Source organism: Culex quinquefasciatus, chromosome 2, assembly GCF_015732765.1.
Source record: "Culex quinquefasciatus strain JHB chromosome 2, VPISU_Cqui_1.0_pri_paternal, whole genome shotgun sequence".
NCBI lineage: Eukaryota > Metazoa > Arthropoda > Insecta > Diptera > Culicidae > Culex > Culex quinquefasciatus.
Genome location: NC_051862.1, coordinates 99864729 through 99890948, shown reverse-complemented (window position 1 = coordinate 99890948; position 26220 = coordinate 99864729). Strand labels below are relative to the sequence as shown.

Here is a 26220-nt window from a genome sequence, read left to right as displayed (position 1 = left end):
TTACTTCTGACTTGCCTGATTTGCCCCAGGATGTCAGAAATCACTTTTGCTGATGACACAAGCATCTCCGCCAAAGGCAGAAGCCTTCGTGTCATCACAAGAAGATTACAAAAAGCTTGGATATTTTCAATTCTTATTTGAAAGAATGGAAAATTACTCCAAATGCTGCAAAACTCAACTTATTATTTTCCCTCACAAACCAAGGGCTGATTTTCTTAAACCAAAAAGTCATCACATTATAAAGATGAATGAGGTAAATTTAAAGTGGGAGGATCAAGTGAAATATCTTGGACTTGGTTTTGACAAAAACCTTACTTACAAGGATCACATTGAAAGTATCCAGGTTAAATGTAACAAATATATTAAATGTTTGTATCCACTTATAAACAGGAATTCTAGACTTTGTCTCAAGAATAAACTGTTAATTTATAAACAAATTTTCAGACCTGCCATGCTTTATGCTGTGCCGATCTGGACAAGCTGTTGCTTAACCAGGAAGAAAAAACAGAGGATTCAGAACAAAATTCTGAAAATGATTCTGAAACTTCCTCCCTGGTTCAGCACCAGTGAACTTCATCAATTAGCCGAAGTTGACACTTTGGATGTTATGTCCAATAAGATAATTGATGCATTTCGACAAAAATCATTGCAGTCTTCAGCTGCATTGATCCGCTCTTTATATAGTTTATAAGTTAGTTTTAAGGTATCCCTTTTCCTTTTGTACATGTAGGACCTCCTACATTTGAAATCACTGAATAGCGAAAGCTACAATATTTCATGAATAAATGAAAGTTGCTAGTATTTAAAATTGAGGTGAAAAGTCATCGTTTGTGATTGGACACTCAATAATATTTTAACTGAATGAATGTACATGGAAAAGAAATTTGAATAAATTAAAAAAAAAAAAAAAAAAAAAAAAAGCAGTAAACTCGGCTGCGAAAGAGAAGAGAAATTTTAAGAGACGAGGAACGCACCGAAATATGCATCAATGATAGTGCGATGGTGATGGTTTACCTACCCTGCTTGGCGGTCGATATCTCCAGCGGCTCCTCGAGCATTTCGACGTCCTCAAGGTCTCGATCGTCGTTCACCATGTGTGCGGACGCACCAGAGTCCACAGCAAAACGAACGCGACGACCCGGCGGCTTCTGGCTGTCCCCTCGTGGCAGCAGCACCTCTCGGCGATGTTGGCCGCCCACGGCTTGACGCGACGGACCTGCTAGCTGGCCGTCCTGCTGGTGGCCTCCGGCGACAACCGGGTTTGCTGCTACCGCAGCGTAGTGGTGCCCGATCCTCTTCGGTTGGTTCCGCTGGAAATAACCGCCGATGCGAAGGCGCGCCATCAGCGCGTGTCCACCTTGCTGCATCCATGGCTTCTTCGGTTGCGGTTTGGGTATCTTCGGGCACTTTGATTTGAAGTGTCCGATCTCGTTGCAATGGAAGCAACGGGTTTGAACGCTCCGTCCAGGTTTCTTGCCTTTCGGTGAATGCCCCGGACGAGCGGCCTTCATTGCCACGTTCGGTGGCCCCGAACCTCTCCTGGCTTGCAGGGCCTCCCTGATTCCATCATCGGCATCAACCAACATCCGTTTTATCTCCGGAATTGACTTCTTTGCCAGCTCTTCCCGGTCCAGGACGGTCAAGGCGGCAACGACATGGTTTAGCGCCGGGGGTGCGGCCAAAAGTAGGGCATGCACCCTTTCTTCTTGGCTTACACACGCGTTCATGCGGTCAAGCTGACGCAAAATCGCGTCATACTCATCAAACAACTCCCCCAACGTCTCAAACGATCGGTTGGGGAGGTTGTTCAACCGCCCACGCATGCGGATCACCGCACCGGTTCCACGCTTCTGGTGGATGCGAGAAAGCTCGTCCAACGCCTCTTTGGCATACTTTACGGACGAAATCTTATTCAACACTTCGTTGTTGATTGATAACACGATCTCGTCCAACGCCTCCACGTCCTCCTCCTCCCTTTTCGCGACCCTCTCCAGCCGCTCCTTCTCCTTCGATGCATCGTTCCCCGGCAGGTAATAGTCTTCCTCCTCGGGCGTTCGGAGAAGCGTATGCAACAGCTTCATTCTGCCGAACCGGCGCGTCAAACGCAAACGCCATGCGTCGAAGAACTCCGCCGTTCCGTCAAACACGTTGTCCCGTACGCACACAGGTGCTACGTAGGGGAGCTGCCTCTCGGACGTCAGTCGTCCGGTACGTCCTGACGAGTTTCCCTCGTCGTCGGATTTCTCTTCCTTGGTCATCTTCTCGACCAGCTAGTCACACTTACTAACTTCACTTAATTAATTTATCATGCTAATTCTTCAAGCCGAATGAGTACAGAAATTAACAGTGCGAGGAAAAAGCTACCGCACATCTGGCGCGCCGGGGAATCGAACCCCGCTCTTTCGCATACCGTGCGAGCGCGTACACCACTTCGCCAACGCGCCGTGCTTGCCGAGGCAAGTTCAGCTAGTTGTTTTGTGATCTACCGTTCTCCACCGATCGTACCAGTGTACGGTTGCTTCTTCCACAACACTATTATTCTGTTCTCAAGGCTTCTTTAGAATACTGACACACGGATCAAGTATATTTTTAGACGCATTGTTATTGTCGAGTTCACAGACAAATGGACACCTACTTAGTGACACGTAGTCAAATTGTGAGACAAATTTTAGCTGATTGCCTACTTGAATCTATGGCAATGTTTGGCAGGTTAGAGCCACCAAGCTCGGAAAACCTAAGGTTAAGATTTTTTGTTTTACCCTAAGCAAAGGGCAACGCGATTTCTTAATTTATCATGCTAATTCTTCAAGCCGAATTCGGCTCTAACCTGCCAAACATTGCCATAGATTCAAGTAGGCAATCAGCTAAAATTTGTCTCACAATTTGACTACGTGTCACTAAGTAGGTGTCCATTTGTCTGTGAACTCGACAATAACAATGCGTCTAAAAATATACTTGATCCGTGTGTCAGTATTCTAAAGAAGCCTTTGAGAACAGAATAATAGTGTTGTGGAAGAAGCAACCGTACACTGGTACGATCGGTGGAGAACGGTAGATCACAAAACAACTAGCTGAACTTGCCTCGGCAAGCACGGCGCGTTGGCGAAGTGGTGTACGCGCTCGCACGGTATGCGAAAGAGCGGGGTTCGATTCCCGGCGCGCCAGATGTGCGGTAGCTTTTTCCTCGCACTGTTAATTTCTGTACTCATTCGGCTTGAAGAATTAGCATGATAAATTAAGAAATCGCGTTGCCCTTTGCTTAGGGTAAAACAAAAATCTTAACCTTAGGTTTTCCGAGCTTGGTGGCTCTAACCTGCCAAACATTGCCATAGATTCAAGTAGGCAATCAGCTAAAATTTGTCTCACAATTTGACTACGTGTCACTAAGTAGGTGTCCATTTGTCTGTGAACTCGACAATAACAATGCGTCTAAAAATATACTTGATCCGTGTGTCAGTATTCTAAAGAAGCCTTTGAGAACAGAATAATAGTGTTGTGGAAGAAGCAACCGTACACTGGTACGATCGGTGGAGAACGGTAGATCACAAAACAACTAGCTGAACTTGCCTCGGCAAGAACGGCGCGTTGGCGAAGTGGTGTACGCGCTCGCACGGTATGCGAAAGAGCGGGGTTCGATTCCCGGCGCGCCAGATGTGCGGTAGCTTTTTCCTCGCACTGTTAATTTCTGTACTCATTCGGCTTGAAGAATTAGCATGATAAATTAAGAAATCGCGTTGCCCTTTGCTTAGGTAAAACAAAAATCTTAACCTTAGGTTTTCCGAGCTTGGTGGCTCTAACCTGCCAAACATTGCCATAGATTCAAGTAGGCAATCAGCTAAAATTTGTCTCACAATTTGACTACGTGTCACTAAGTAGGTGTCCATTTGTCTGTGAACTCGACAATAACAATGCGTCTAAAAATATACTTGATCCGTCTGTCAGTATTCTAAAGAAGCCTTTGAGAACAGAATAATAGTGTTGTGGAAGAAGCAACCGTACACTGGTACGATCGGTGGAGAACGGTAGATCACAAAACAACTAGCTGAACTTGCCTCGGCAAGCACGGCGCGTTGGCGAAGTGGTGTACGCGCTCGCACGGTATGCGAAAGAGCGGGGTTCGATTCCCCGGCGCGCCAGATGTGCGGTAGCTTTTTCCTCGCACTGTTAATTTCTGTACTCATTCGGCTTGAAGAATTAGCATGATAAATTAAGAAATCGCGTTGCCCTTTGCTTAGGGTAAAACAAAAATCTTAACCTTAGGTTTTCCGAGCTTGGTGGCTCTAACCTGCCAAACATTGCCATAGATTCAAGTAGGCAATCAGCTAAAATTTGTCTCACAATTTGACTACGTGTCACTAAGTAGGTGTCCATTTGTCTGTGAACTCGACAATAACAATGCGTCTAAAAATATACTTGATCCGTCTGTCAGTATTCTAAAGAAGCCTTTGAGAACAGAATAATAGTGTTGTGGAAGAAGCAACCGTACACTGGTACGATCGGTGGAGAACGGTAGATCACAAAACAACTAGCTGAACTTGCCTCGGCAAGCACGGCGCGTTGGCGAAGTGGTGTACGCGCTCGCACGGTATGCGAAAGAGCGGGGTTCGATTCCCCGGCGCGCCAGATGTGCGGTAGCTTTTTCCTCGCACTGTTAATTTCTGTACTCATTCGGCTTGAAGAATTAGCATGATAAATTAAGAAATCGCGTTGCCCTTTGCTTAGGGTAAAACAAAAAATCTTAACCTTAGGTTCACTTAATTGATCCTCCAGGTAACTCCTGGGCCCATAACCTAATGAAATATAACGCGTTGTTTTAGTTTCAGTAGAAGGTGATTTATTCATTTCCACATTCGTCAAGTCTTATCCTAGGTACATGGTACATTAGCAATGTATAATAAATACTAATTCTCAGAACAGCAGTTCTGGCCTCACTTCTATAACCTAACGGTCATTTCAAATGACACTGTAACGGTCAGTTCAAACCACACTGTTCGGTTGAACAGTACAATATATTGTAGTAGTTCGTAAACAATAGTACAGCTCTACGAGTTCTCAAATGAGAACTCGTCTTTGTAAACATAATACCATCAAAGCCGAATTGACTTGTTATTGTTTTGATCTTGGTGACTCCGAAGATCGTGAAACGCGAGTGCTATTTCAACACTTACAAAACTATGAACTTAAACAATTCAACTATGCTTAAACATTCAACTATGTTTGGCTGATAAGGGTACTTCATCAGATAAACTCTTCGAATCATGCCAAGCGTTTTAAAAAATATTTTAAACCGGCATTTTCAAAATGTTGGGGGTAATTTGATCCCTCTATCAACATTTTGAAGAAATCTTAAGGAAAATGTTTCTTATTCATCAAAGCTTTTAATTTTCTATAAGTTACACAATTTCACATTAAAACTCTACGTTTGTGTTCAAAATATAACAAGTTTAGCATGTAAAATATTAAAAACATAAAATTTTCTTTTTTAGACCAAAATTGATTTCAGTGACTGTAAAAATGCAGGGATCAAGTCTCCCTAAACGCACTTTTTTTAACAATTGATTGTAAAAATAGTATGACGATAAATTTAACGTCAAATGCGTAAGGGCTTTGGAGTTGATATGTTTATCAAACAATTCATGTATAAAAAATATTTTTTTGAATAATTTTTGAGTGTTTTCTATACTTATCAAAACAAAGAAAAAAGATCTCTTGGAAGTTTTTTGCAGCACTTCTTAAAAAAATGTGTGTAACTCAATCTAAACATTTGTTTAATTTTTTACTTTGTTTTCTAAAATGAGTTTTAGTCAATTTCACACAATTTGTTCATCATTGTTCCTAACATCATAATCTATTATTTAAAAAGTGAGCACCTGAAATTCCTCGACATGACCTCAACATGAGACAGGCTAAAGCACACAACAATGTCCATGTTCGTTTTAACAAAAACGTGTTTTAATAGTGCTTTAAAAATAGTTTGGGGTGACTTGATAGCCACTGTTTTTTTTTCTAAAGTTTGAGCAAGTAGAGGGTGTTTTTCTCGAATATCTTCAACTGCCGTAGTTTGCCGCACTTCTAAAGTATCTTATTTTATGTAAAATAAATCACGAGAAATCGATTGGTGACACTCTCAATGGTGGCAAATAAAGGCAAGGGCCCATTTTGACCCATTTATCCCTTTCAATGTGTTTTTTCTGTAATATCTTGAATTGCTTTAGTTTCCTACAGTTTAAAAGTATGTTATTTTATGTAGAAAATCGCGAGGAATCGATTTGTGACATTGACGGATGACACCAAGGGCCGTTGTTTTTAAACTTTTAAATTATACTATTTTATGTAAAAAACCACGAAAAATCGATTGGTGACACTCTCACTGGTGGCAAATGACGGCAAGGGCTCATTTTGCCCCATTTAACCTATTTTAATGTGTTTTTAACCAATATCTTGATGGTGTCCTCATAAACGGCAAACGACGGCAAAGGCCCGTTTTGCCCCATTTATCCCATTTTATGTGTTTTCTTACATATCTTGAATTGCCGTGGTTTCCCAAAGTTATAAAAAAAGTTGTTTTATATAAAAATAAGCGTGGAATCGATTGGGAAACTCTAACTTTCGGCAAATGGCGCCAAGAGCCTATTTTGTTTTTCATGGGTTTTTAGTCAATGTAATAAACGTGTTGTGATTTCCTATACAGTTTACAAGAATATTATTGTACAATGCACAGTACGTTCAAGATAACCGGCTCCGTAGCTTAATGGTTACGGCTTCTGCCTCACAAGCAGAAGGTTTAGGGAACAAATCCCGGCCGGTACCTTTGAAATTTGGAATCAGGAATTGGAACTTTGAATATGAACAAAAACGAAAATGATTCAGGTGGGATTCGAACTCACACCTCCGGATTGGTGGTTTTGGGACGCTAAGCAGTCGACCATCAGAAGGTTTACACTCTAGCAGTGAATTGATCCGTAGTGTTGAAATATGTTATCTCTTTCTCATATTAAATACGCGCTGATCCCTTTTTTGCCTGAGGGGATTGGAAGTCTAAATATAGATCGAGTTTCCTTCAGATGCTTGCTTCTATGTTTAGGCGGGGCCGAACAATGCCCAGCAAACTCGGAATTGGACCGCTAGGAGCTCTGTCATTCTGAAACGGGTCGTTGGAAGCAGCGCGAGGGCTATCACCACCTAATACCCGGGACTGATACTGCTCGGAGTACTCTTCCGCATTCCTGTTTTTGATGTACTGGGCGGAGCAGGGTGAGCATGCCGCACCAAAGGTGGCGACATCCATCACGAAGATCACCGGCTGGCTGGATCCGTTGGACCGGTACAGAAACCTCTAGGCGGATTTGTCACTCGGTTGAATCTGCAGCTGATGGTACATTTCGGCAATCTCGAAAGCGATTTCAGCGTTCTCGAAAGCGACTCAACACGGTAGGCAGGCTTGTCAAAAGGTCTGGTCCTTTGAGCAACTCTATGTTCAGTGACTTCCCTCGGACGGACGCTGCGGCGTCCCAGACAAGTCGGTCCTTTTCCGACTTTTTTGGGTGCTTAACGACGTTCAAGGATAGGTACCATCTTGGAAGACCACGCAGATGTTTGAAGCGAGCTGCTACTTCCGAATACTGCACCTTTTGCTCTGGAAGCTGCAGGTGTTGTACCGTGTGCACGTTGCGCAGCAGAAATTGGTTTTGATAATCCGCCGCGGAAACCGTCACATCCACCGACCTTGAATCTCGTTCCATCCGACTAATACCAGCTGTCTACTTGACGAGTATCGGCTTCATTTGATCCGCAACGCTGCTGTCCATCAAAGAGAAAGACAAACCTTCGTAAGAAAGGCGACGACATCAAATGAGCGACCATCGTGGTATATCTTGATCGGGACCACACGAAAGAACACGGGGTGTTGCTCCAAGTATGTATGTTTGCACGTGACAGTCCGTCGAAAGTGGTGCCGGTGGACCCGGCGGGTGTAGAAGGGGGTGGTGACGTTCTTTGCAACTTCCAACATTGCAGTGACCCTTGAAACGGCAACGCGTTTGTCCGTGCTCGTTCAGACACAGCTGACATAAGTCCCAATCTTTGACAATCTTCAACCGGGCATCCCGGTGATCGGTTCGGTTGCACGCCCGGCAAGGTCTGCTACCAGATTCGTTCCCTCTGATTGGAATTTGGAGGCAGTGTTATGCTGCTCTGAATAAAATGGTCTCGAAATGCAGTTTTGTTCAAAAAGAACTACTTTTATTAGTGAAATAGCAAGAGAATGTCCAAATAAAGATCATAAAAATAGAAGGGTCGCCAGAAAAGATGCATTTCGACGTCGTCGTGCTATCTTGTCGCACCCGCCATTTTGACGTTCCGAGAAAAACGCGTTTTAATGTTTGACCTTGAATATACAAAAACGAGAGCACGCAATGTAAACAATAACAAACACGTTTTGTTTGGCTCACTATTCTGTGCATTGTCCCAAAGTTTGGTTGAAGTTGGTTGCTGGAGTCCCGAGTTATAATTACAAATGTTTACGGTAGTCTAGCTTGTACGTGCGACAAACGCATCCTGAATTTCCTGGCCTGAAATCCCTTTGGCCTTTTGTCGCACTTACATGAATTTTCATGGAGTGACAAGATAGCACGACAAGATTGAAACTACTTTCATATGTAAAGTGACAAAAATGCACGGAGTTTTTTCGGTTTTTGTTGTATATCTCAGGATTGAAATTGAATTTTGGGGATCTGTGAAGGTCAAAAGGTGAGGCATTGTGAGCTACACAAAATGACGTTCTTAACTCAATTTGGCCCAAAATGCACGTACGACAAGTTAGCACGATGGCGACGATTTGGCATGCTATTGACAAATTATCACAAAAGTGTTCGGAATTTTTTGGGTGTTCCGAATATGTGAGATGACTGTAAACGAAAAGTTCCAAATTTGATCAAAATAAATTATAAATTATTTTTTTTTTCATAAAAATATAAAATTTTGCCGTCACCAAAACCAATTTTGTAGCATGATTCCAAATTTCCAAATTTGTTATACAACTTGCTCTACTGAAAATTGATCTGATGATATTTTTAAGTTCTTTTTCAATAACAATTAAAATTTGTAACCTGATATGATTTCCTCATGATTTCTAGAACAAAGTACTGGATGTTGTAGGCTTTTCTTTAAGAGCACACAATTTTAACCAAACTGCATCAATAACTCAAAAACGATGAAAATGCATATGGGACATTGATGTGATCATGGGCAGATAACTAATTTAAACTGTTCTACGTGTAGAATATCACAAAGTTTCATATTACAGAAAATTTATTAAATCATCTTAAAAGATGATTTTCTATCACTTCTGAAAGTTTCATGAAGATATTTTATGATTAAAGTGAGTTACAGTCGATTTTAGCTGAAAATTTTACCATGCGCAAAGAGAACTGTCTAACTTTGCGAGCGTTTTTCTCTGAACACCGAGTTGATTTATGGTTGCCACGATATCTCGAGATGGGATGGACCAAATTGGCTGAAATTTTTGGTGAAGACTCGCAAGACATATACCGTGTGCATGACGAAGCCCGATTTTGAAATTATGCATTTATTTTTAAATACAAAAACCAAATACTTTCTATTTTTTATATGAAAAACATAAAACTATTTTTATCTTTTTGAAAAATAAACTTTTTGAAAATCGGCCTTCGTCATGCACACGGGACTGTTTTAATGAGTCTTACCAAAATTTTGAGCCGATTTGGCCAAAGATATGTTGAGATATCGTTGCACCCGAATTTTGAAACTGCTAACTTCAAATACCTTTATCTCGGCAATGATACAACCAAATATCCTCAAATTTGTTTTGTTTGATTGTGATCACATCATAATAATACCTTGCTTTCATCATAAGATTTTTTGTATCATGTCACTTTCTTTTGTGCTGACGTTATAAATAAACAAAGTCGATGTTATGAATTTAAAAAAGTTATATTCTTTAGTAAAAAAGGCTCTATCTCACCCCTAGTGGGATTAAATCGTTTTTTTTATTACGTGCCATGCTGCCAGAGATTTTTTTTCATTTCAAGATGTTGTGAAGGCACTTAATCGAACTTAAATACCCGTTTTCAAGATAAAGATTTAAAAAAAATCACTAAAAAAATCGCAGGTCACAAAAAAATAACTTAACTAAAAATTTCGTTAGAGCCTTCCTTCCTTACAAAGAAATGGTCTCATAATAGGTAGATATGGAAATCATTTTTCCCAACATTAAGGAAATTCTACAACAATCTGACTGAGCTGGCCTGCTATTGATTTACAATTACAAATTATTGATTATTAAAACTACCAAGTAAAGTAATTTGGTAATTTGAGATAGATCCAGAGTTTGCTCCCTTTTTTGAGTTACTTGCATGCCATGCTTTAAAAACTTTAAAAATAAAATATTAATTTACAATTTATAGAATTATCTGTTTCGGCATCACTATTCTGAACCAGAACTATCACGTTATCCAACACAATTTATTTTTGGATGAATTTCGAGTTTTTAACGTAAACGAATGAATACAACACTATTTTTCGGTTTGTTTTATTTTTATTCGACACAAGTAGATGTTATAAATTGCTAGTATTACTTTTAGTGTAACTAAAGGATTCTCAAAATCACTGTTCGAAATTACTATTGCTGAACACGAATTCCACAGATCCTTCCTCTACGACAGCTCAAACAATACTGACACGAAAGCTCGCGTCCACTCATAGTACATAGCGATACATGCTCCATACAAAATTCTCTCTCATATACTCCCTCTCTAATAAATACATAAGCCACCCAACCGCCAGAGATAACAACCAAAAGTATGCAGCAGCAGCAGCAGGCGCAGCATCACGCGCGAAACATAAGCAAAAACAAAACCCGGACCTACGCAAACAGCAAACCCGTTGCGGATGAGCATGGTCTGCCACCCCTCATCCTTCACCACGTGGTCGCGTCGCGTCGTCCTTAGCGTCGTCGTCGGTCGGGATTATCAAACTCTCGCCAGAGAGGAGAAAACACACTCACGAATCAAAGCAGCAAGCCATGCCACGGCCACCCACCGCCGAGGTGAAGCTTTTTCTGTTGTGTATTGGTGAGCAGCGCCACATCTCAGAGCTTGCTTTGTTGTGTCGCTGAAAATATATGCAACAGCAGCAGCAGCAGCAGCAGCAACCAACACACAACAACTGCATCCTGAGCTTTTGGCGAGGAGGGATGCTTTCGTTTGGCTGTGTGTATGAGTGAGTGCGCGCCAGAAAGGGAGGGAGAAAGCTTTGCATGGCTGGCGATGTTGCTCTTGGCTTGCTTTGCTTTGCTGTTCATCAATCTTGGTGCATTCGCCGAGAGATGGGGTAAAAAAAGGCGTTCCCTTGTTGCAGCAAACGTTGATGATGCTGGTGTTTAGTGTGTACATGGACAAGCTTTTTCTCCTTTTACGGTGGAGGAGAATGCAATAGTACACTCACTCTCGGTGGAGGCTGTGACCGTGTGTTGCGTCTCTTTCCGTCGCAGGTTGCGCCCGAGCGCAGGGCGAATGTATTTTGTTTTTCCTTTTGTTGATTATTATTTACTGTATTTATTTTCATTTTTTTAATAGTTTCTGTTTATCTTTTGCAATTGCTGTAGCGAGCGAGCGAGTTTCTCGGGTTTCTCCATCTTTGCACCAATTAGAGAATACGACAACGCCCGTGCACGATGCGGCCAGGCCAAGCCCGGGATTCGTCTCAAGCCTTGCACGACGAATCCGGAGCGCTCGGGTCTTGCCACTCTCCGCCTTAAGGGGGGTGTTTTTGAATGTACAAATGTAAATATTTTTATTTAAGGCAAAAGACTGTATATAATAAATAAACAATTTGTACATAGTGTCTTTCGTTGCTGCTGCATCTTGCACAAGAAAATAACAACAACAGCATATTCCGAGGAGGAGTAGCAGCACCAGCACGGTTAATACACAACAAATAACCTAAACAGCAGTTCTGATCGAAGACTTGCAACGGAAAGATCCCTCCAAGCCGATGCACTTTAGAGTGGCTGCCACCAGCGTTCTGGCAATGTTACAATAAATCCCCAAAAGTTGAACCCATCGTGCGTAAAAAAAGAAAAAGGAACCAAGTATACGACCCGCAAAAAAAGAGACTCAAACGTGCTTTCCCCGTAACAAAAAAAAAATCACCATGAATCCATCAAACGATAATGGTTTAAACTTTTTCGAACCCGGTCCCATCGGCGACGGCCAGCAACACCAGTGCCGTGACGTCGATATGAATAATAATTGTGCATGTGTGACAAACCATGTTGACGGCGACGACACCGCGGCCAAGGACATCAACGACGGGGGCGACAAACTCGTCTATCACCTTCAACAAGTGGAACCACCGGAGCCGATCGATCCATCCCGGCAGCTGCCAGCGCTATTGATCCGGCTGACCACCACCACCACGACCCGCATTAGAGCGAGGAGGAGGAAAATGAGGCAGAGCCGCGTGGTCACCATCGACAAGCTAATCAGGCGAATTAGTGCGCTTTCCAGGGTGGCAACGACGGGGACCGGAAACAGCGGCGCCGCGATTGGACTGGCAAGCGAGGAAATGTCCTCGCGGTTACGATTAACAGGGGCTAGTAAAGCTGTGCAGGATAGAAGGATTTTAAGGATTTAAGTTTAATGTAAATGACCATTTGTATATATTATGCTAAATTGTATCACCAAGTTAAATTTACTGATTAGAAACAATTAAAGAACATTAAACTTTGTACTCCTTTACAATTTGAGTTTTTATGTGATAAAACAATCCGAAAATGTTCTAAAAACTACAACATACACGGCCCAAAATGCGGTTGCATCAAATGAAACTAATCTAGGAGGCATTTCAGAGGAGTGGGCGTGGCTTTTCTGCTAATTAAGTGGGTTTGTAAATATTGTGAAATTCTTAGTTTGGTGTGTGGAATATAAAACCACGACGCATCCTGTCGTCGCAATTAAATGTTAAAATTAACTGAGATAAGGACGAAATATTTTGCATTGCTTTTTAAATTTGTTAGACATTTTAAAGCACAATCAAGACGAATTATGAAAAAAAAAAATAATTTAGAATTTCACGAACCTGTGGTTTTTTTTTTTATATTTCGTGATGGATGAGTAGAAGGTAGGCCCCTTTATTACACTTCTTTATGACATTATAAATGATTGTCAAATTCGTGTTTCCAGTTGATAGAGGAAATTTGAAATTTTGAAATTAAATATGTCTTTATTGAACTTTCTTATAATAATTACATTTCATTTACATTCTAAGGGGTATGGCTAAATGCTCTTCATCTATGTTGTATTTTTCGTTTTATTATTAACTGTTCACATTCATTTATTTAACCTTCGGGAAGTCGCGCTAGTGTACTTTGTGCACCAGATTTGGGAAACTTCGAAAAACAATTATTTTTCATGAAACAATCAAGCCGTAGCCAAGATATATGCTCAAGATAAACCTTTTTACTTATGAAAACAAGTTGACCTAAGACATTGTATAGTTAAAACTATTTTTAATATATTTTTTAAAATAATGTTTTTGGGTTGGTGCACAAAGTACACCAGCGCGACTGCTCGTGTAAGTATTTTTTTTTTTGTGGAATGAATACCAGAAGTTACACATTGTTTTTATGAGTCTCAATTTGGATCAAATGACCCCAAAACTGTTGCATTGTATTCAGGGGGGATCTGAGTGCGGTCCGGTGGCCCTTGGGGATGTTCCGAAGAGGGGACATATCCGAAATTCCGGTCCGCTAGGCATGATAGGTGTCAAACTTCATAATTTTCAACGGCAAACCTCAATATGAACATGTAAAGTGTCAGAGATTATCTTGCCACCATCCGGATTAACCCGGTGGCCCCGGGAATGTTCCGAAGAGAGGACATTTCCGGAAATCCGGTCCACAAGCCATGATGGGTGTCAAACTTCATAATTTTCAACGGCGAATCTCAATATGAATATTTCAAGTGTCAGAGATGATTTTGCCACCATCTGGATTAACCCACCCGGTGGCCCCAGGGATGTTCCGAAGAGGGGACATTTCCGGAAATCCGGTCCACAAGCTATGATGGGTGTCAAACATCATAATTTTCAACGGCAAACCTCAATATGAACATGTAAAGTGTCAGAGATGATTTTGCCACCATCCGGATTAACCCACCCGGTGGCCCCGGGGATGTTCCGAAGAGGGGACATTTCCGGAAATCCGGTCCACAAGCCATGAAGGGTGTCAAACTTCATAATTTTCAACGGAAAATCTCAATATGAACATTTAAAGTGTCAGAGATGATATGCATTTTTGTAAAATTTCCAAATATCAAAATCAAAATGAACATCGTGATCAGTACACAGCAAAAAAAAAGTTGAATTTTTCAAAGATAAAAATTTGGTTGGTTGAATATAACCTCTTTTTTGGGTAATATTACTTGAAAATTTTTCCTGCAAATTGGATATTTTTGGAAATCTCGATTCCCGGGAAATTTGGTGACTCCCGAGAGTTTTGAAACTTATAAATATTGAAGCAAAATATTATATAGCCAATCAGAAAAACCAGGTTCCTTATATTATATACAGATTATTGTTGTTGTTAGGAGCCGCCGTGGCCTACTGGTTACGGTGTTCGCTTTGAAAGCGAGCGGTTCTGCGTTCGATTCTCATCTCCTCCCAACGAGAAAGTTAAGAACATAAAAATTTGAAATGATGAATATGAACGAAAAATCAAATTGTAATCTGCTCTCAACGAGAAAGTTAAGAACACAAAAATTTGAAATGATGAATATGAACGAAAAATCAATTGTAATCCTTCCTGGTAGGTAGCAGAACTTTGAGCCCATCAGCACACAAGCGAATGGAAGCTCGTAAAGCACAAGATTTGATAAACCCGGTCTTTTCCCGTCGTTCGAATTCTTCCTTCTCGGCAGTGATGTCAACCATCGCGACGCTCATTTTTGGTTGGCGGTACATTTTTCGTTTGTAGTGCTTTTCAGTTACGGAATTCGACAAAATGGTGTTCGAAGCACTTGTAGAACTCACCAACAGCAACATTTCTTCAGAACATTGTATAGCTGTAAAATTCATACACAAAAAGTTACAAGAAGATTTCTGACCTCAGGACCAATGGTTCGCGATGCTTTCGTTTGCCTAACGCATTTTTGGTTGTAACTTTTTTTGTATTCATCAAAAATCAATACTATGTTCAGCAAAGTTGTACGATTTGGTGTGTTCTACAAGTCCTTCATACACAACTTTGTCAAATTCCGTAACTGAAAAGCACTACAAACAAAAAATGTGCCGCGAACCAAAAATGAGCGTCGCGATGGTTGACATCACTGCTTCCCGCTTACGTCCACAGGGAGGGTAGCGAACTGGTTTCCAGACGAATTTTGAGCGTCCTTGCTCAAATTGCCTGGCTTTGCAGGTAGCGCTTAAGCATTCTTTAGCTTCTTCAAATCAGCCGATCCTGCTGGTGAGGACCGCCTCTTTTTCTTGCCGTGAGGCATTTTTTGCACTTTTTAGCACTTTTCTGAAGCTAATATCGAGGAGTACCTCACTGATTGGTGGTCCACAAGGGAATGAGTTGATAGAGGATGTTTCAATGGATCTTCTGAAATTAGAATTTCTCTAAAATAGCATTTAGTTTTGGCTGCCGATACCGAATATCAATCGGTTAATATCCCATTTTTATGGCCAAGTGGCTAGACGAAGATTCTGTGAGGCATTTTCCCGAAATACTTGATTAGAATATTAGCCGAATTCTCTGTGATTCTACATTTTTATGAGCAGCTAAACCTTGATTCTCTTGTATGTTTTGCTACAATCTTCAATAATGTTGATGAAAGTTTCGGGGTTTGAGGATAACCCCTTTTTGTAGCATTGACGCATTGACCAAAGTATGAGATTGATCCGTCGTGTAAACTGTCTCATTATAAACGCACTTTGCAGGAACAATGATACACACTTAACGAAAATCAATACTTTCCTAAAAAAACATTGTTTTTGTGTTGTAGCACCAAAGTGACTTACACAGAAAAAAATGATGGTAATACACTCAAACCCCGATGGTTTGACACCAACTGTTGTCAAACGAACGGGGTCACGTTTTAGTTTGACACCCCTTTTACACGGAGTTCACACACACTACTAAACGTTTGTTTTGAAAGTGTGCGTGAGCGCCGTGTAAAAAGTGACAGTTCGTCACTTTTTAGTTTGACTTTGACCAACCAACGGGGTACAAACTAAAAAAGTGTCAAACGAAAAAGTGACCAACCACCGGGGGTTGAGTGTATTCATCAGGAAACGGTGACAAATTTTGTGTCAAAATAAATTATTTACCCCAGAAAATGATGAATTTTCCTCAATTTTGATAAATATTCATCAGGTTTACATTTTTACACATTTTTATTAATATTACTCAAAAAAAGAGGTAATATTCCTTCATTCAAAATTCAACTTTTTTTCTATGTACCGTGAACTATTTAAAAGCAATTTTACCATATTAACCTTCAATAAACAAAAATTATAATAGAAAGCATTAATATTTGATGAAATCCTTTTATTTCTACCAAATAAGCCACATACCAAAATGTATGGAGAAAAGCAACTGTTTCAGTTTTTTACCTGTGGATGGAGCAATAACTATCTAATTCTTATCAATTTTCGGGACTAAGATCTTCATCAAAACTGGAAAAAAAACTTTCCTGAAGATTCAATTTTTAAAGGATTTTTTTTTCCAAAAAGTTATAAGCTTCCAAACATGATTGTTTTTCTATGATCAAGGTAAATTAATTAAAAATAGGGGTGCGCAAAAAAAGAGCGAGCCGCTCAAAGGGTCAGTTCACTAAAAAAAAAAGCAAATGAACCATGGTTCACAAAAAAGAACCGCGATTCTTTTTTAAACTCCGGTCTTTTGAAAGAACCGTTTGAAGATGGAATGATGTTTAATCTTTTGTCATTTCACCGAATCTGGCAGGAATCTGCTACTTGATAATGATACGTGCAGTCATTATCTTGATTTTGGTGGACAAGAATAATTTACTTTATCCTCCTAAATTAGAAATTAAGTAATAAAAATAGCACTCATATTTTTTTTCTTGGCAAATCGCTAGTTGCCCATTAGGTCGAAAATTTTCAACACTTCTCGAGTTTTTTTTTGAAAAGGTCCAATAAACCAAATTTCCAGTTTTTGCTTTTTAGGTGTTTTTCAAACCGCCTTGAGTTAAGGGTATCAAAAAACACCCAGAAAGCAAAAACTGAAAATTTGGTTTATTGGACCTTTTCAAAAAAAAACTCCAGACTTTTGCTTACCGCTTGTTGGCACTCAGTGTCACGACTTTCATCGCTCAGCACACGAATGAGAGCCGTCCCCCGAATCTCCAATCACTGGCAATATGTTTTGTTCGTGGGTTGCACAATCCCGTTGCAAAAACAATCGCTTAACTGCCACCAAATCAATAAAATAACTGATTAAAGTTACTTCGTCCATTTCGGAGAGAATGGCTCTATATTCAGTCTATTTGACACTAGAGTTATCTACGTGCGCATGTATTGCGTGTACGTACACGAAAAAGATTGAGGTTAAATTTTGTACCCGCCAGCAAAAAAAATGGGTTGCTAGTGTGCGTGAGCTCGGGCTTAGATAACTCTCTTGTACAAATTGTGGCAGTGTGTGTACGCTTTTCACAAGTTACAGTCTTTCTTGCATATTACGGGCCAGTTGTTTGGCTACGCAACAAATGTTTAAAACTCGTAAAGAATGATATAAATCATGTCCAAGCTATCTATGCACGTAATGCAAGTGAAATCAATCGTTCTAATGTTGATTTGTGGCTTAAAACATCAAAATGATTGAGCATGATTGTCAATCGAATTTGTGCGGCTGTACTGTACGAGCTGAGGCTGAACCGTACGTCAAAAAAGTTCGCCACGTGCTTCGAGATTTCAACCAATCAGAAGGTAGGCCGAAAATATGCACAAAGAAGGTCGTATACTTGAAGCAATATCCCCAAAATAGGGACAACAAATGTTATTGTTTCGCGGGCTTATACAGAAATATAAAGTATTTTCGTCAAAAATGTGATTATGTAAGAGCAAGGCTGCCTATAGCCTTTGAGAATACATCTAATTAAAAGTGCATTCGGCTTAGTAGGTCCAAAATAGGGACAAATACCCTACTTTGATATTTTGGAAACTCATGATGGCAAAACAACTGAACAGGTGTATAATGCATTTTAAAACACTTTTTTCATTCAAATGTTGAAACCATGGCTCGTAATTTAAATTTCTATACTATTATTTATTGTTTCGCTCCCCCCTCGTCTTTGGTCAGAGTCGAGGGACATAAACTTCAAAAAATATTTGCAACGGCCTAATTACAATTACAATGTAATTACATTTTTTTTAACCTCCCCCCTCGATCTAGACCAGAGCCTAGGGATAACAACATTGAAAAATATTTGTCTCGGCCTTCTAAAAAAAACAACAATAACTACACATTTCTTCAAATTTACAAATAAAAGGCATCCAAATTTTTAAAAAGAGAGAAAGAGCCGTTCAAACGATCGGCGCGATTTTACCCACCTCTAATCAAGAATTAAGACAGTGATATTTAAGAAAAATAACTGATCTGATATTTAAAATCCTGCATTCCACATCCTTTTCATTAATGTCCTTTATTCAACTGTTCCATATATTTGCTGTAAAACAACTTTCCAATCGCAGCATCTTCAACGGCCATTCCAAGCGATTGGAACACGGTAATACCACTACTGGGAACCACCTTCTGCTTTAGCACCACTTCACCTACCTCACCAACGATGGTTGACTTTAGCTTTGCCAGCTCCACCTTGGCCCCATTCCAGTAATCGATGAACACGCTGCATTCGTCATAAATATCCTGGGCAAGCTCCGTGTGATGCTGAAGTCCCGATCCGATGGCTGAAAGTTGGTGTTGAAGGTTAACATTTCAATTGAAGAAAGTTTGATTACTCTTACCGTTTATATGCACATTTTGCTTCAAGAATCTTTTGAAAACTATCGGTACGCTCGAACTTGTCGCCGTAACAATAATGTCACAATTGGTACAACATTCTTCAGGTGAATCATGCACGGAGATGTTCACATCCGGGTTGCAACTGTTTGGAGCTAGTTGGGTAAGTTTAGTCTTCAACTGTTCGCTACGAGCTTTCGTACGATTCCAGAGCTTTACTTGCACAAACTTGTGCGTCTTCATGAAACCCATGGCGTGAAATTCTCCCTAAAAATCGTGTGAAAAAAGTAACATCTGATTTCAACAAAGATTATCTTAACTGTCAAACCTGAACCCCCGTTCCGATAATGCCCAGCACCAGCTTGGATTTGTCCGCAATCCTGGGCAGAAACACCTGCTCAGTGGCCACTATCGATGCGGCAGCAGTGCGTAGCCCGGTGAGATAGTTGGCCTCCAACGTGGCCTGGAGCTGGCCGGTTGTTTCATCAAACAGGAAAATGTTACCAATAATGTCCGGTAGGGGTGGATTACGCGAAGGGTTGTCCTTGAAGCTGGTAATAAGCTTGCAGGCCAGCGATGAAGTACGGGCTGCAGGACCGGCCGGGTTGGATTGCGAACTATCAGACTTTACACTGATGTTGCCCAAAAATGCAGGCATGCAAAGCAAAGCTCCAGCTGGAAAATAATAATGGGATTACTTAAAAACCTTAGAAATCTTTGAACATTCATACTAATCTAATCTAATCTAATCTAATCTAATCAGACCCTAGCGCAGCCAATCTTTCGAAGGGATCCTGGAGAGTGCCTTAGGTTAGATGACGCCTAGCACTCTTCTTGTCATTTATTAACATTTGTAGTGCGCCATTGCATTAGAATGCATTGAAACATCACAAGCGTTAAAGCGGCCAGGCCTACTGCGTAAAGCCGTATCGCAGAGATGACTCGTAATTGGGTTGTGTTTGAGCACTAAGTGTTCGAACAACAACACAATTCTGAATCGACAGGGGAGGAAGAAGCGTGGGGACACACCACCATACGCTCCGAAATTTGGTTGTATTCGTTTGGGAGCACCATGCTAAGAAGGTTTGGTACTCCGGGACCCTCTGGGATGGGACATTGTATTTCCACGAATGCCTTGGACACTATTTGCCGTGGTTATAGCGCCACAACTCGCTCAAAAATCTTTGAACATTCATACACTCATTAACTTTTATATGGATGTAACAAAATGGGTGCATTTCAGGGCATGATCCCCTAGGTATATTGAGCCCGAATCCCAAATATGAGCTTGATTGGTTGCAACAGAGCCTGGCGCTTTGACTTTGAAGTTTAAATAGGAATTAACCCGTAAAATAGGTGCGGTTATGGCATAAATAAGAATGTTACAGAATGGTATTGCACATGCCCGCATTAAACTCAAACGAAATGCAGTAAGGACAAAAATAAACTACCAACTAGCACTAATATCAACCGAAACGGTTAACTTTAGATACTTACCATCGCCAACATGCACAAAGCTTCGAGCCGGCTGCGAGCTGTACGGTTGCCCACTTGACTTATCTTTGTTGGATACCGACACGAACGCTTGCTCGAGAACATGATTAATCTCCTTCCAATTGGTCAACTTAATCAGCTCACTTTCAACTAGATGTACGAATCTATGGGATGCCTGTGGGTGTAATTCATGTGCCTTAATGTTGCAATTTGTCCTAAATCATTCCCAAACCAACATACCATTTCGAAGCAAATGTTTGCAACTCCAACTTTGGTTCTATCACGAGCTTAAAAGCAAAACTTAAACTGGTTTCCGTGAAGGCACAGATACAACTACTGCGAACGTCTTGTGCACTCGCATCTATCTTTTATAGTGGTGAAGTGGCACGCGTGTTTTGCAGCCGCTCTGCGCAAAAACGTCCTATGCGCCATGATTTTATTTGGTTTTCTTTTTTAATTAAAATTTCTTAGAAAAGTAAACAAGGCCAATAATAATAATAATAATAATCTTGCCAAAATTGCCAACGACTGATGCGGTTTGGCGGTTTATTATTCATTCCACCAATTTGACCCGACTTTATTAGAGTTCGACACAGGTCATTCAACGTAAGAACGGTTCTTGGCTTGGTTAACAAACGCCCATGAAACAGCGCGATAAGGAAGACTGTGAATTTGATAATAAGTAGTAAAAAAAATCAATTGCCCTTCCTCATAAATCATGCCGTGGCGGGCTGTTCATGTTTCGCATGCGAGTGCTAATGACTTCTTCCCGTAGTTCATATTGGCTGATTATTCAATTGAACAGGTGACAAAAGCTGTGCGTATTCGCGTGCTCATATGAATCAGTGAGAAAATACACGATGATATTGCGATTTTAATCTTTTGTGTCCGCCACAGTTGACCACATTGGAACGCATACAGGACGTTCAGAGAAGGAAACATGAATTGTCGGTTTAACACTGATCTACAGAAATACAAAAATTACTGCGCAGACTCAACTTAAACTTCAATGCATTCAAATAAAACGGCTATTATCCACTTCATGCAAAATCAAGATTTGCTGGATGTGGTAGAAGTTGTTTCAACACATCTTCCGAAACCTGAATTTCACTAATATATTGTCTAGTTTTGGTTGTGGAAGCGAAAAATCAAACGGCTAATAAATATATCTTATTTCCTTTTAAATTGCCATGATTTGGTGAAGATCACTGAACAGCGTTTTTCTTGGAATTTGCGTTTTGGGTGTATTGAAACCGCCTTGAGTCAGAGGTATTAAAAACACCCAAAAAGCAAAAACTAAAAATTTGGTTTATTGGACCTTTTCAAAAAAAAAAAAACACCAGATTTGCATTAAGAGGCAGTATTTGTAAATATTGCTCGGTTTGTTCTAGAGGTCGTATCGAGGTGCTCCGATTTGGATGAAACTTTCCGCGTTTGTTTGTCTATACATGAGATGAACTCATGCCAAATATGAGCCCTCTACGACAAAGGGAAGTGGGGTAAAACGGGCTTTGAAGTTTAAGGTCCAAAACCTAAAATCTTAAAATTGCTCGCATTTCCGTAAAACTTCATCAATTCCAACTCTCTGTGATGCATTCGAAAGGTCTTTTGAAGCACTTCAAAATGTGCCATAGACATCCAGGATTGGTTCGACTTTTTCTCTTAGCTTTGCAAATTACTGTCAAAATTGATTTTTTAAAACCTTAATATCTTTTGCAACAGCCTCCAACACCCATACTCCCATAGGTCAAAAGATAGGTAATAACATGGACTATAAGCCTACGGTGTTAACTTTTTGGCCAATCGCAGTTTTTCTCATAGTTTTTCGATTTTTCTGGAACAAACATTTTACAACGTTAGTTTTTGCCCTGTAGGTCTCCATAGCGGCACTTTTTGGTCTCAATTTTGTCATATTCGGAATCCTCAGACAATTTCACGTAAGTTAGTAGTATTGGAGTTGTAAATTTGATTTAAAAAATAATTAAATAAAACATTTTTGAAAAAAGAAATAGATCTTATTTACCCTATGATCAATACGTCAAATGCTGTATCAAGTAGGAGAAAACCTGTTTTACCCCTAATCCAACAAATTGTTTAAAAATATTTTAATTCATTCTAAATGGCAATTTTTCCAATCAAATTTACAACTCCAATACTTCTAACTTACGTGAAATTGTCCGAGGATTCCGAATATGACAAAATTGAGACCAAAAAGTGCCGCTATGGCGGCCTACAGGGCAAAAACTAACGTTGTAAAATGTTTGTTCTAGAAAAATCGAAAAACTATGAGAAAAACTGCGATTGGCCAAAAAGTTAACACCGTAGGCTTATAGTCCATGTTATTACCTATCTTTTGACCTATGGGAGTATGGGTGTTGGGCTGTTGCAAAAGATATTAAGGTTTTAAAAAAATCCATTTTTGACAGTAATTTGCAAAAGCTAAGAGAAAAAGTCGAACCAATCCTGGATGTCTATGGCACATTTTGAAGTGCTTCAAAAGATCTTTCGAATGCATCAAAGAGAATTGGAATTGATGAAGTTTTTCGGAAATGCGAGCAATTTTAAGATTTTTTAGGTTTTTTGGACCTCAAACTTCAATGCCCGTTTTACCCCACTTCCCTTTGTCGTAGAGGGCTCATATTTGGCATGAGTTCATCTCATGTATAAACAAACAAACGCTGAAAGTTTCATCCAAATCGGAGCACCTCGATACGACCTGTTACACATTGGTGAAAAACTCGCTCTTAAAAGCTGGACATTAATTCTTGAGCAACATTTGAAAGGGGCGGTACGACATTGCTCTTACGGCCTTTCGTCCCATTTAAACGCGTGTAATGAAAGGCCGTAAGAGCAATGTCGTACCGCCCCTTTCAAATGTTGCTCTGGAATTTATGAGCAGTTAAGGGAAAGCATAACTTTGGGGTCCCTAGAAACACGAGCACTTAGAATTACAAAAAAAATATACATAGCCGAATGGTTTTTCTCCAAAAGTTGTATGGAGGACTAGGGCGGTTCACACTTGCATACATACAAAAAAATATTACTATAGGGTAGAGTACTGCCGCTCGAAGCTAGTCCGTCCCATATGTAACTTCGTCAATATTGAGGTAATGATGCAGTTTGGTTCGAAATCATGTAAACTATCAGAAAAACCAATAGAATTTAGAACTTTGTTCTAGAAAACCGGAGAAAATCCACTTTTTCGTGAAATTTTTACACGTAGCCTTATGGGCGGGACAAATTTGAGATGCATTTTTCTCGGCTTGCTGTTTTTTCATATGGGACGGACTCGATTAGAGCGGCAGAGTAGTCATCAATGAGACACGGGGAACAATGATAAAATGGCTCTCACAAGACGTAGTTTCAATCCATCAGGCTCATATTTGGGGGAAAGGTGTGTCTACTAGATACACGTCTGCCATAATTGTGGCTTTGGTTATGGATGCTCCCTTGTAAAGTTATTCATACATGTTTGGATCTGGGGTGTAAAAGTGAATTATGACTAAAAAATACATTTTCGCTCATAGGCTGCCATTAACACAAAAACTAATATTTCTCCAAATTTCTTTCGTCATTTTACAGGGTATGAGTTGGGCTACAATGTCCTTTTATTGGGTTTGACCAAAATTTAGAATATAGCCAGAATCCAGGGCTGTCTCTTTGTTCCCCACTCTCATGGTACCCATGGGTAACAATGAGACACTTTGAATTTTCTTCATTAAACTTTACAAAATCTGTGGAAATCTTTCAAAAAATGAATTGGAAGTGATTTTTGGCATATTTATTGAGTTTGAACTTCATTTAACCAAAAATATAAAGTTAATTGATAAAATATATGGATTTTACAAAATTTAAATACTTTTTAGTATAACTTTTGTAAATTGAAGTTTCATGTTGACAAAATTACTTGAAAATATTCAAAGCAAGTCACCTGCAGTGGAACAATATAAAAGCATGATGTTTTACTAGAAAAGTATTGATTTTTGTAGAGTGTCTCATTGTTCCCCAGCTGTCTCATTGTTCCTGCCAAGTGCGTCTACAATGAGACAGTTGAATAACTCTGACTGTAGACGTCAGATCGATCTCATATTTTAGTCAATGTTAGAGCAAACTAAAAGAAAGAAAATGCAACAAAAAGTTCTTTAAAATATTTTAATGAAAAAAATTCAAAAATCGTTGAAGTTTAAAAACCAAAAGTGTCTCATTGATGACTACCCTACCCTACTGCCAACTACTCTTGAAATAAAAAGTGGTCAAAATTTGCTACATTGAAAGTTTTTTTCTTGTTTTGAAAATGAAAACTTTTACTGCTACAGTTTTTGATAATCTCATTGCTAACTGATTTAAAAGTTGTAACTTTCAATTCGACTGTATAATTTCTTTCATTTTGTCGTTCTCGTGTAACCGTGTTCGCCTAAGTCCAAAATGTAAACAATCGATTAGGTGTAGGTGATTTCGGTGGTTAATGAGTGGTGCATATGCATGGTCCACGACGACAATCAAAACCGAACGCGGAACAAGGTTGGAGGATTAGGGGAAAGTTGGTTTGAAAAAGAATAAGGTCAGCTTCCTGCAGGACCTGCAGCTGTTTCACGACCGAAATGGGTAAGAAGGAAGTTTGGGTGTTTGGTGGCGTTTGTGTTTGATTTTGTTTGTTTTTGTAAGACGCCGTTTATGCGGTTGCCGAAGATCGGAGGTCGGGATAAGGATTTGCACCGGTTGTATTCGGTGTTGGTGGCCCGGGGTTGGTAGACGAGATTGAAGTTGAAGCAGATTTTCATCCGCTTTTTAAACAAGTACGCTAAAGTTAATTTTAACGGTGAGGAGAAGGATCCAACGGAAGAGAAAAACGACAAGAAGCGGCATGATGCGCGCGGTGCCGGCGGTTTACGACCATCAGTAGCATTATGTGCCGGAAGTGATGACGGGACAGTGTGGGATGTCCATAGGGTCCGCAGTCCATTTCTCGTTGAGGGACATGTTTGACTAGTATTACCTAAACATCCGGAAGAACAAATTGCACCAGTTCAGGAAAGACCGTATTTACGAAAGCCGCAGGTCCTGGAGCTGTCGTACTCGGATTGCTTCCAGACCCGAGCAGGGGTAAATAACACGGGAATACCAAATTTTGGTATTATTTTTGGACCAAAATGTGTCCTTGGTTGCCCAGTAATAGATGGTAAAATACCATGAAATCATACCAAAGTCTTGTATGTGGAAGGGCACAACAATACCAAACCATGTTATTCCAAGGGTAAAATAATACCTCAAAATAAAACCATTTCAATACCAAGTTGAGGTCTTCTGGATTTTTGAGCATTGCTTGAATACCAAAACTTGGTATTGCCATGGTTTAATTTTTAGGTATTCCCGCGCCCTTGGAAAATAAGATTTTGGTATTCCTGTGGTCTTCTACAAACATGGTTTTGGTATGATTTCATGGTATTTTACCATCTATTACTGGGCAACCAAGAGCACATTTTGGTCGCTGGTATTTGCACAAGAAATATCTAAATTTGGTATTTTCATACCACCACAGTTGCAGTTAGTGAAAAAACGGAAATGATCCGTATGCAACAGCCAAACCTACTCACCTGATGATTCCATGTTGTTCTTAGTGATAATCTTCACCACATCGAATTCATTTGTCATTGATGAACGGCCTGTGCTTGAAGATTCTAAAAAATAATAAGATTGAAAAATAAGTG

The 26220-nt window shown here is 40.1% G+C and overlaps 2 protein-coding genes across 2 annotated transcripts; one reads left to right on the top strand and one right to left on the bottom strand.

The window, feature by feature from the left end:
* Nucleotides 1–11171: 11171 nt before the first annotated feature.
* Nucleotides 11172–12776, top strand: LOC119767367. Its single transcript, XM_038255836.1, has 2 exons — nt 11172–11819; nt 11879–12776. The coding sequence occupies exon 2, from the start codon at nt 12190–12192 to the stop codon at nt 12670–12672; it is 483 nt and encodes a 160-aa protein (XP_038111764.1). The 5' UTR covers nt 11172–11819; nt 11879–12189; the 3' UTR covers nt 12673–12776.
* Nucleotides 12777–18661: 5885 nt separating this feature from the next.
* Nucleotides 18662–20893, bottom strand: LOC6039966 (ketimine reductase mu-crystallin). The gene is made up of 5 exons (XM_001849405.2): nt 20753–20893; nt 20516–20687; nt 19347–19693; nt 19024–19285; nt 18662–18966 (listed from the first exon to the last, which is right to left on the bottom strand). The coding sequence occupies exons 1-5, from the start codon at nt 20753–20755 to the stop codon at nt 18692–18694; spliced, it is 1059 nt and encodes a 352-aa protein (XP_001849457.2). The 5' UTR covers nt 20756–20893; the 3' UTR covers nt 18662–18691.
* Between the last annotated feature and the right edge of the window lie 5327 nt (nt 20894–26220).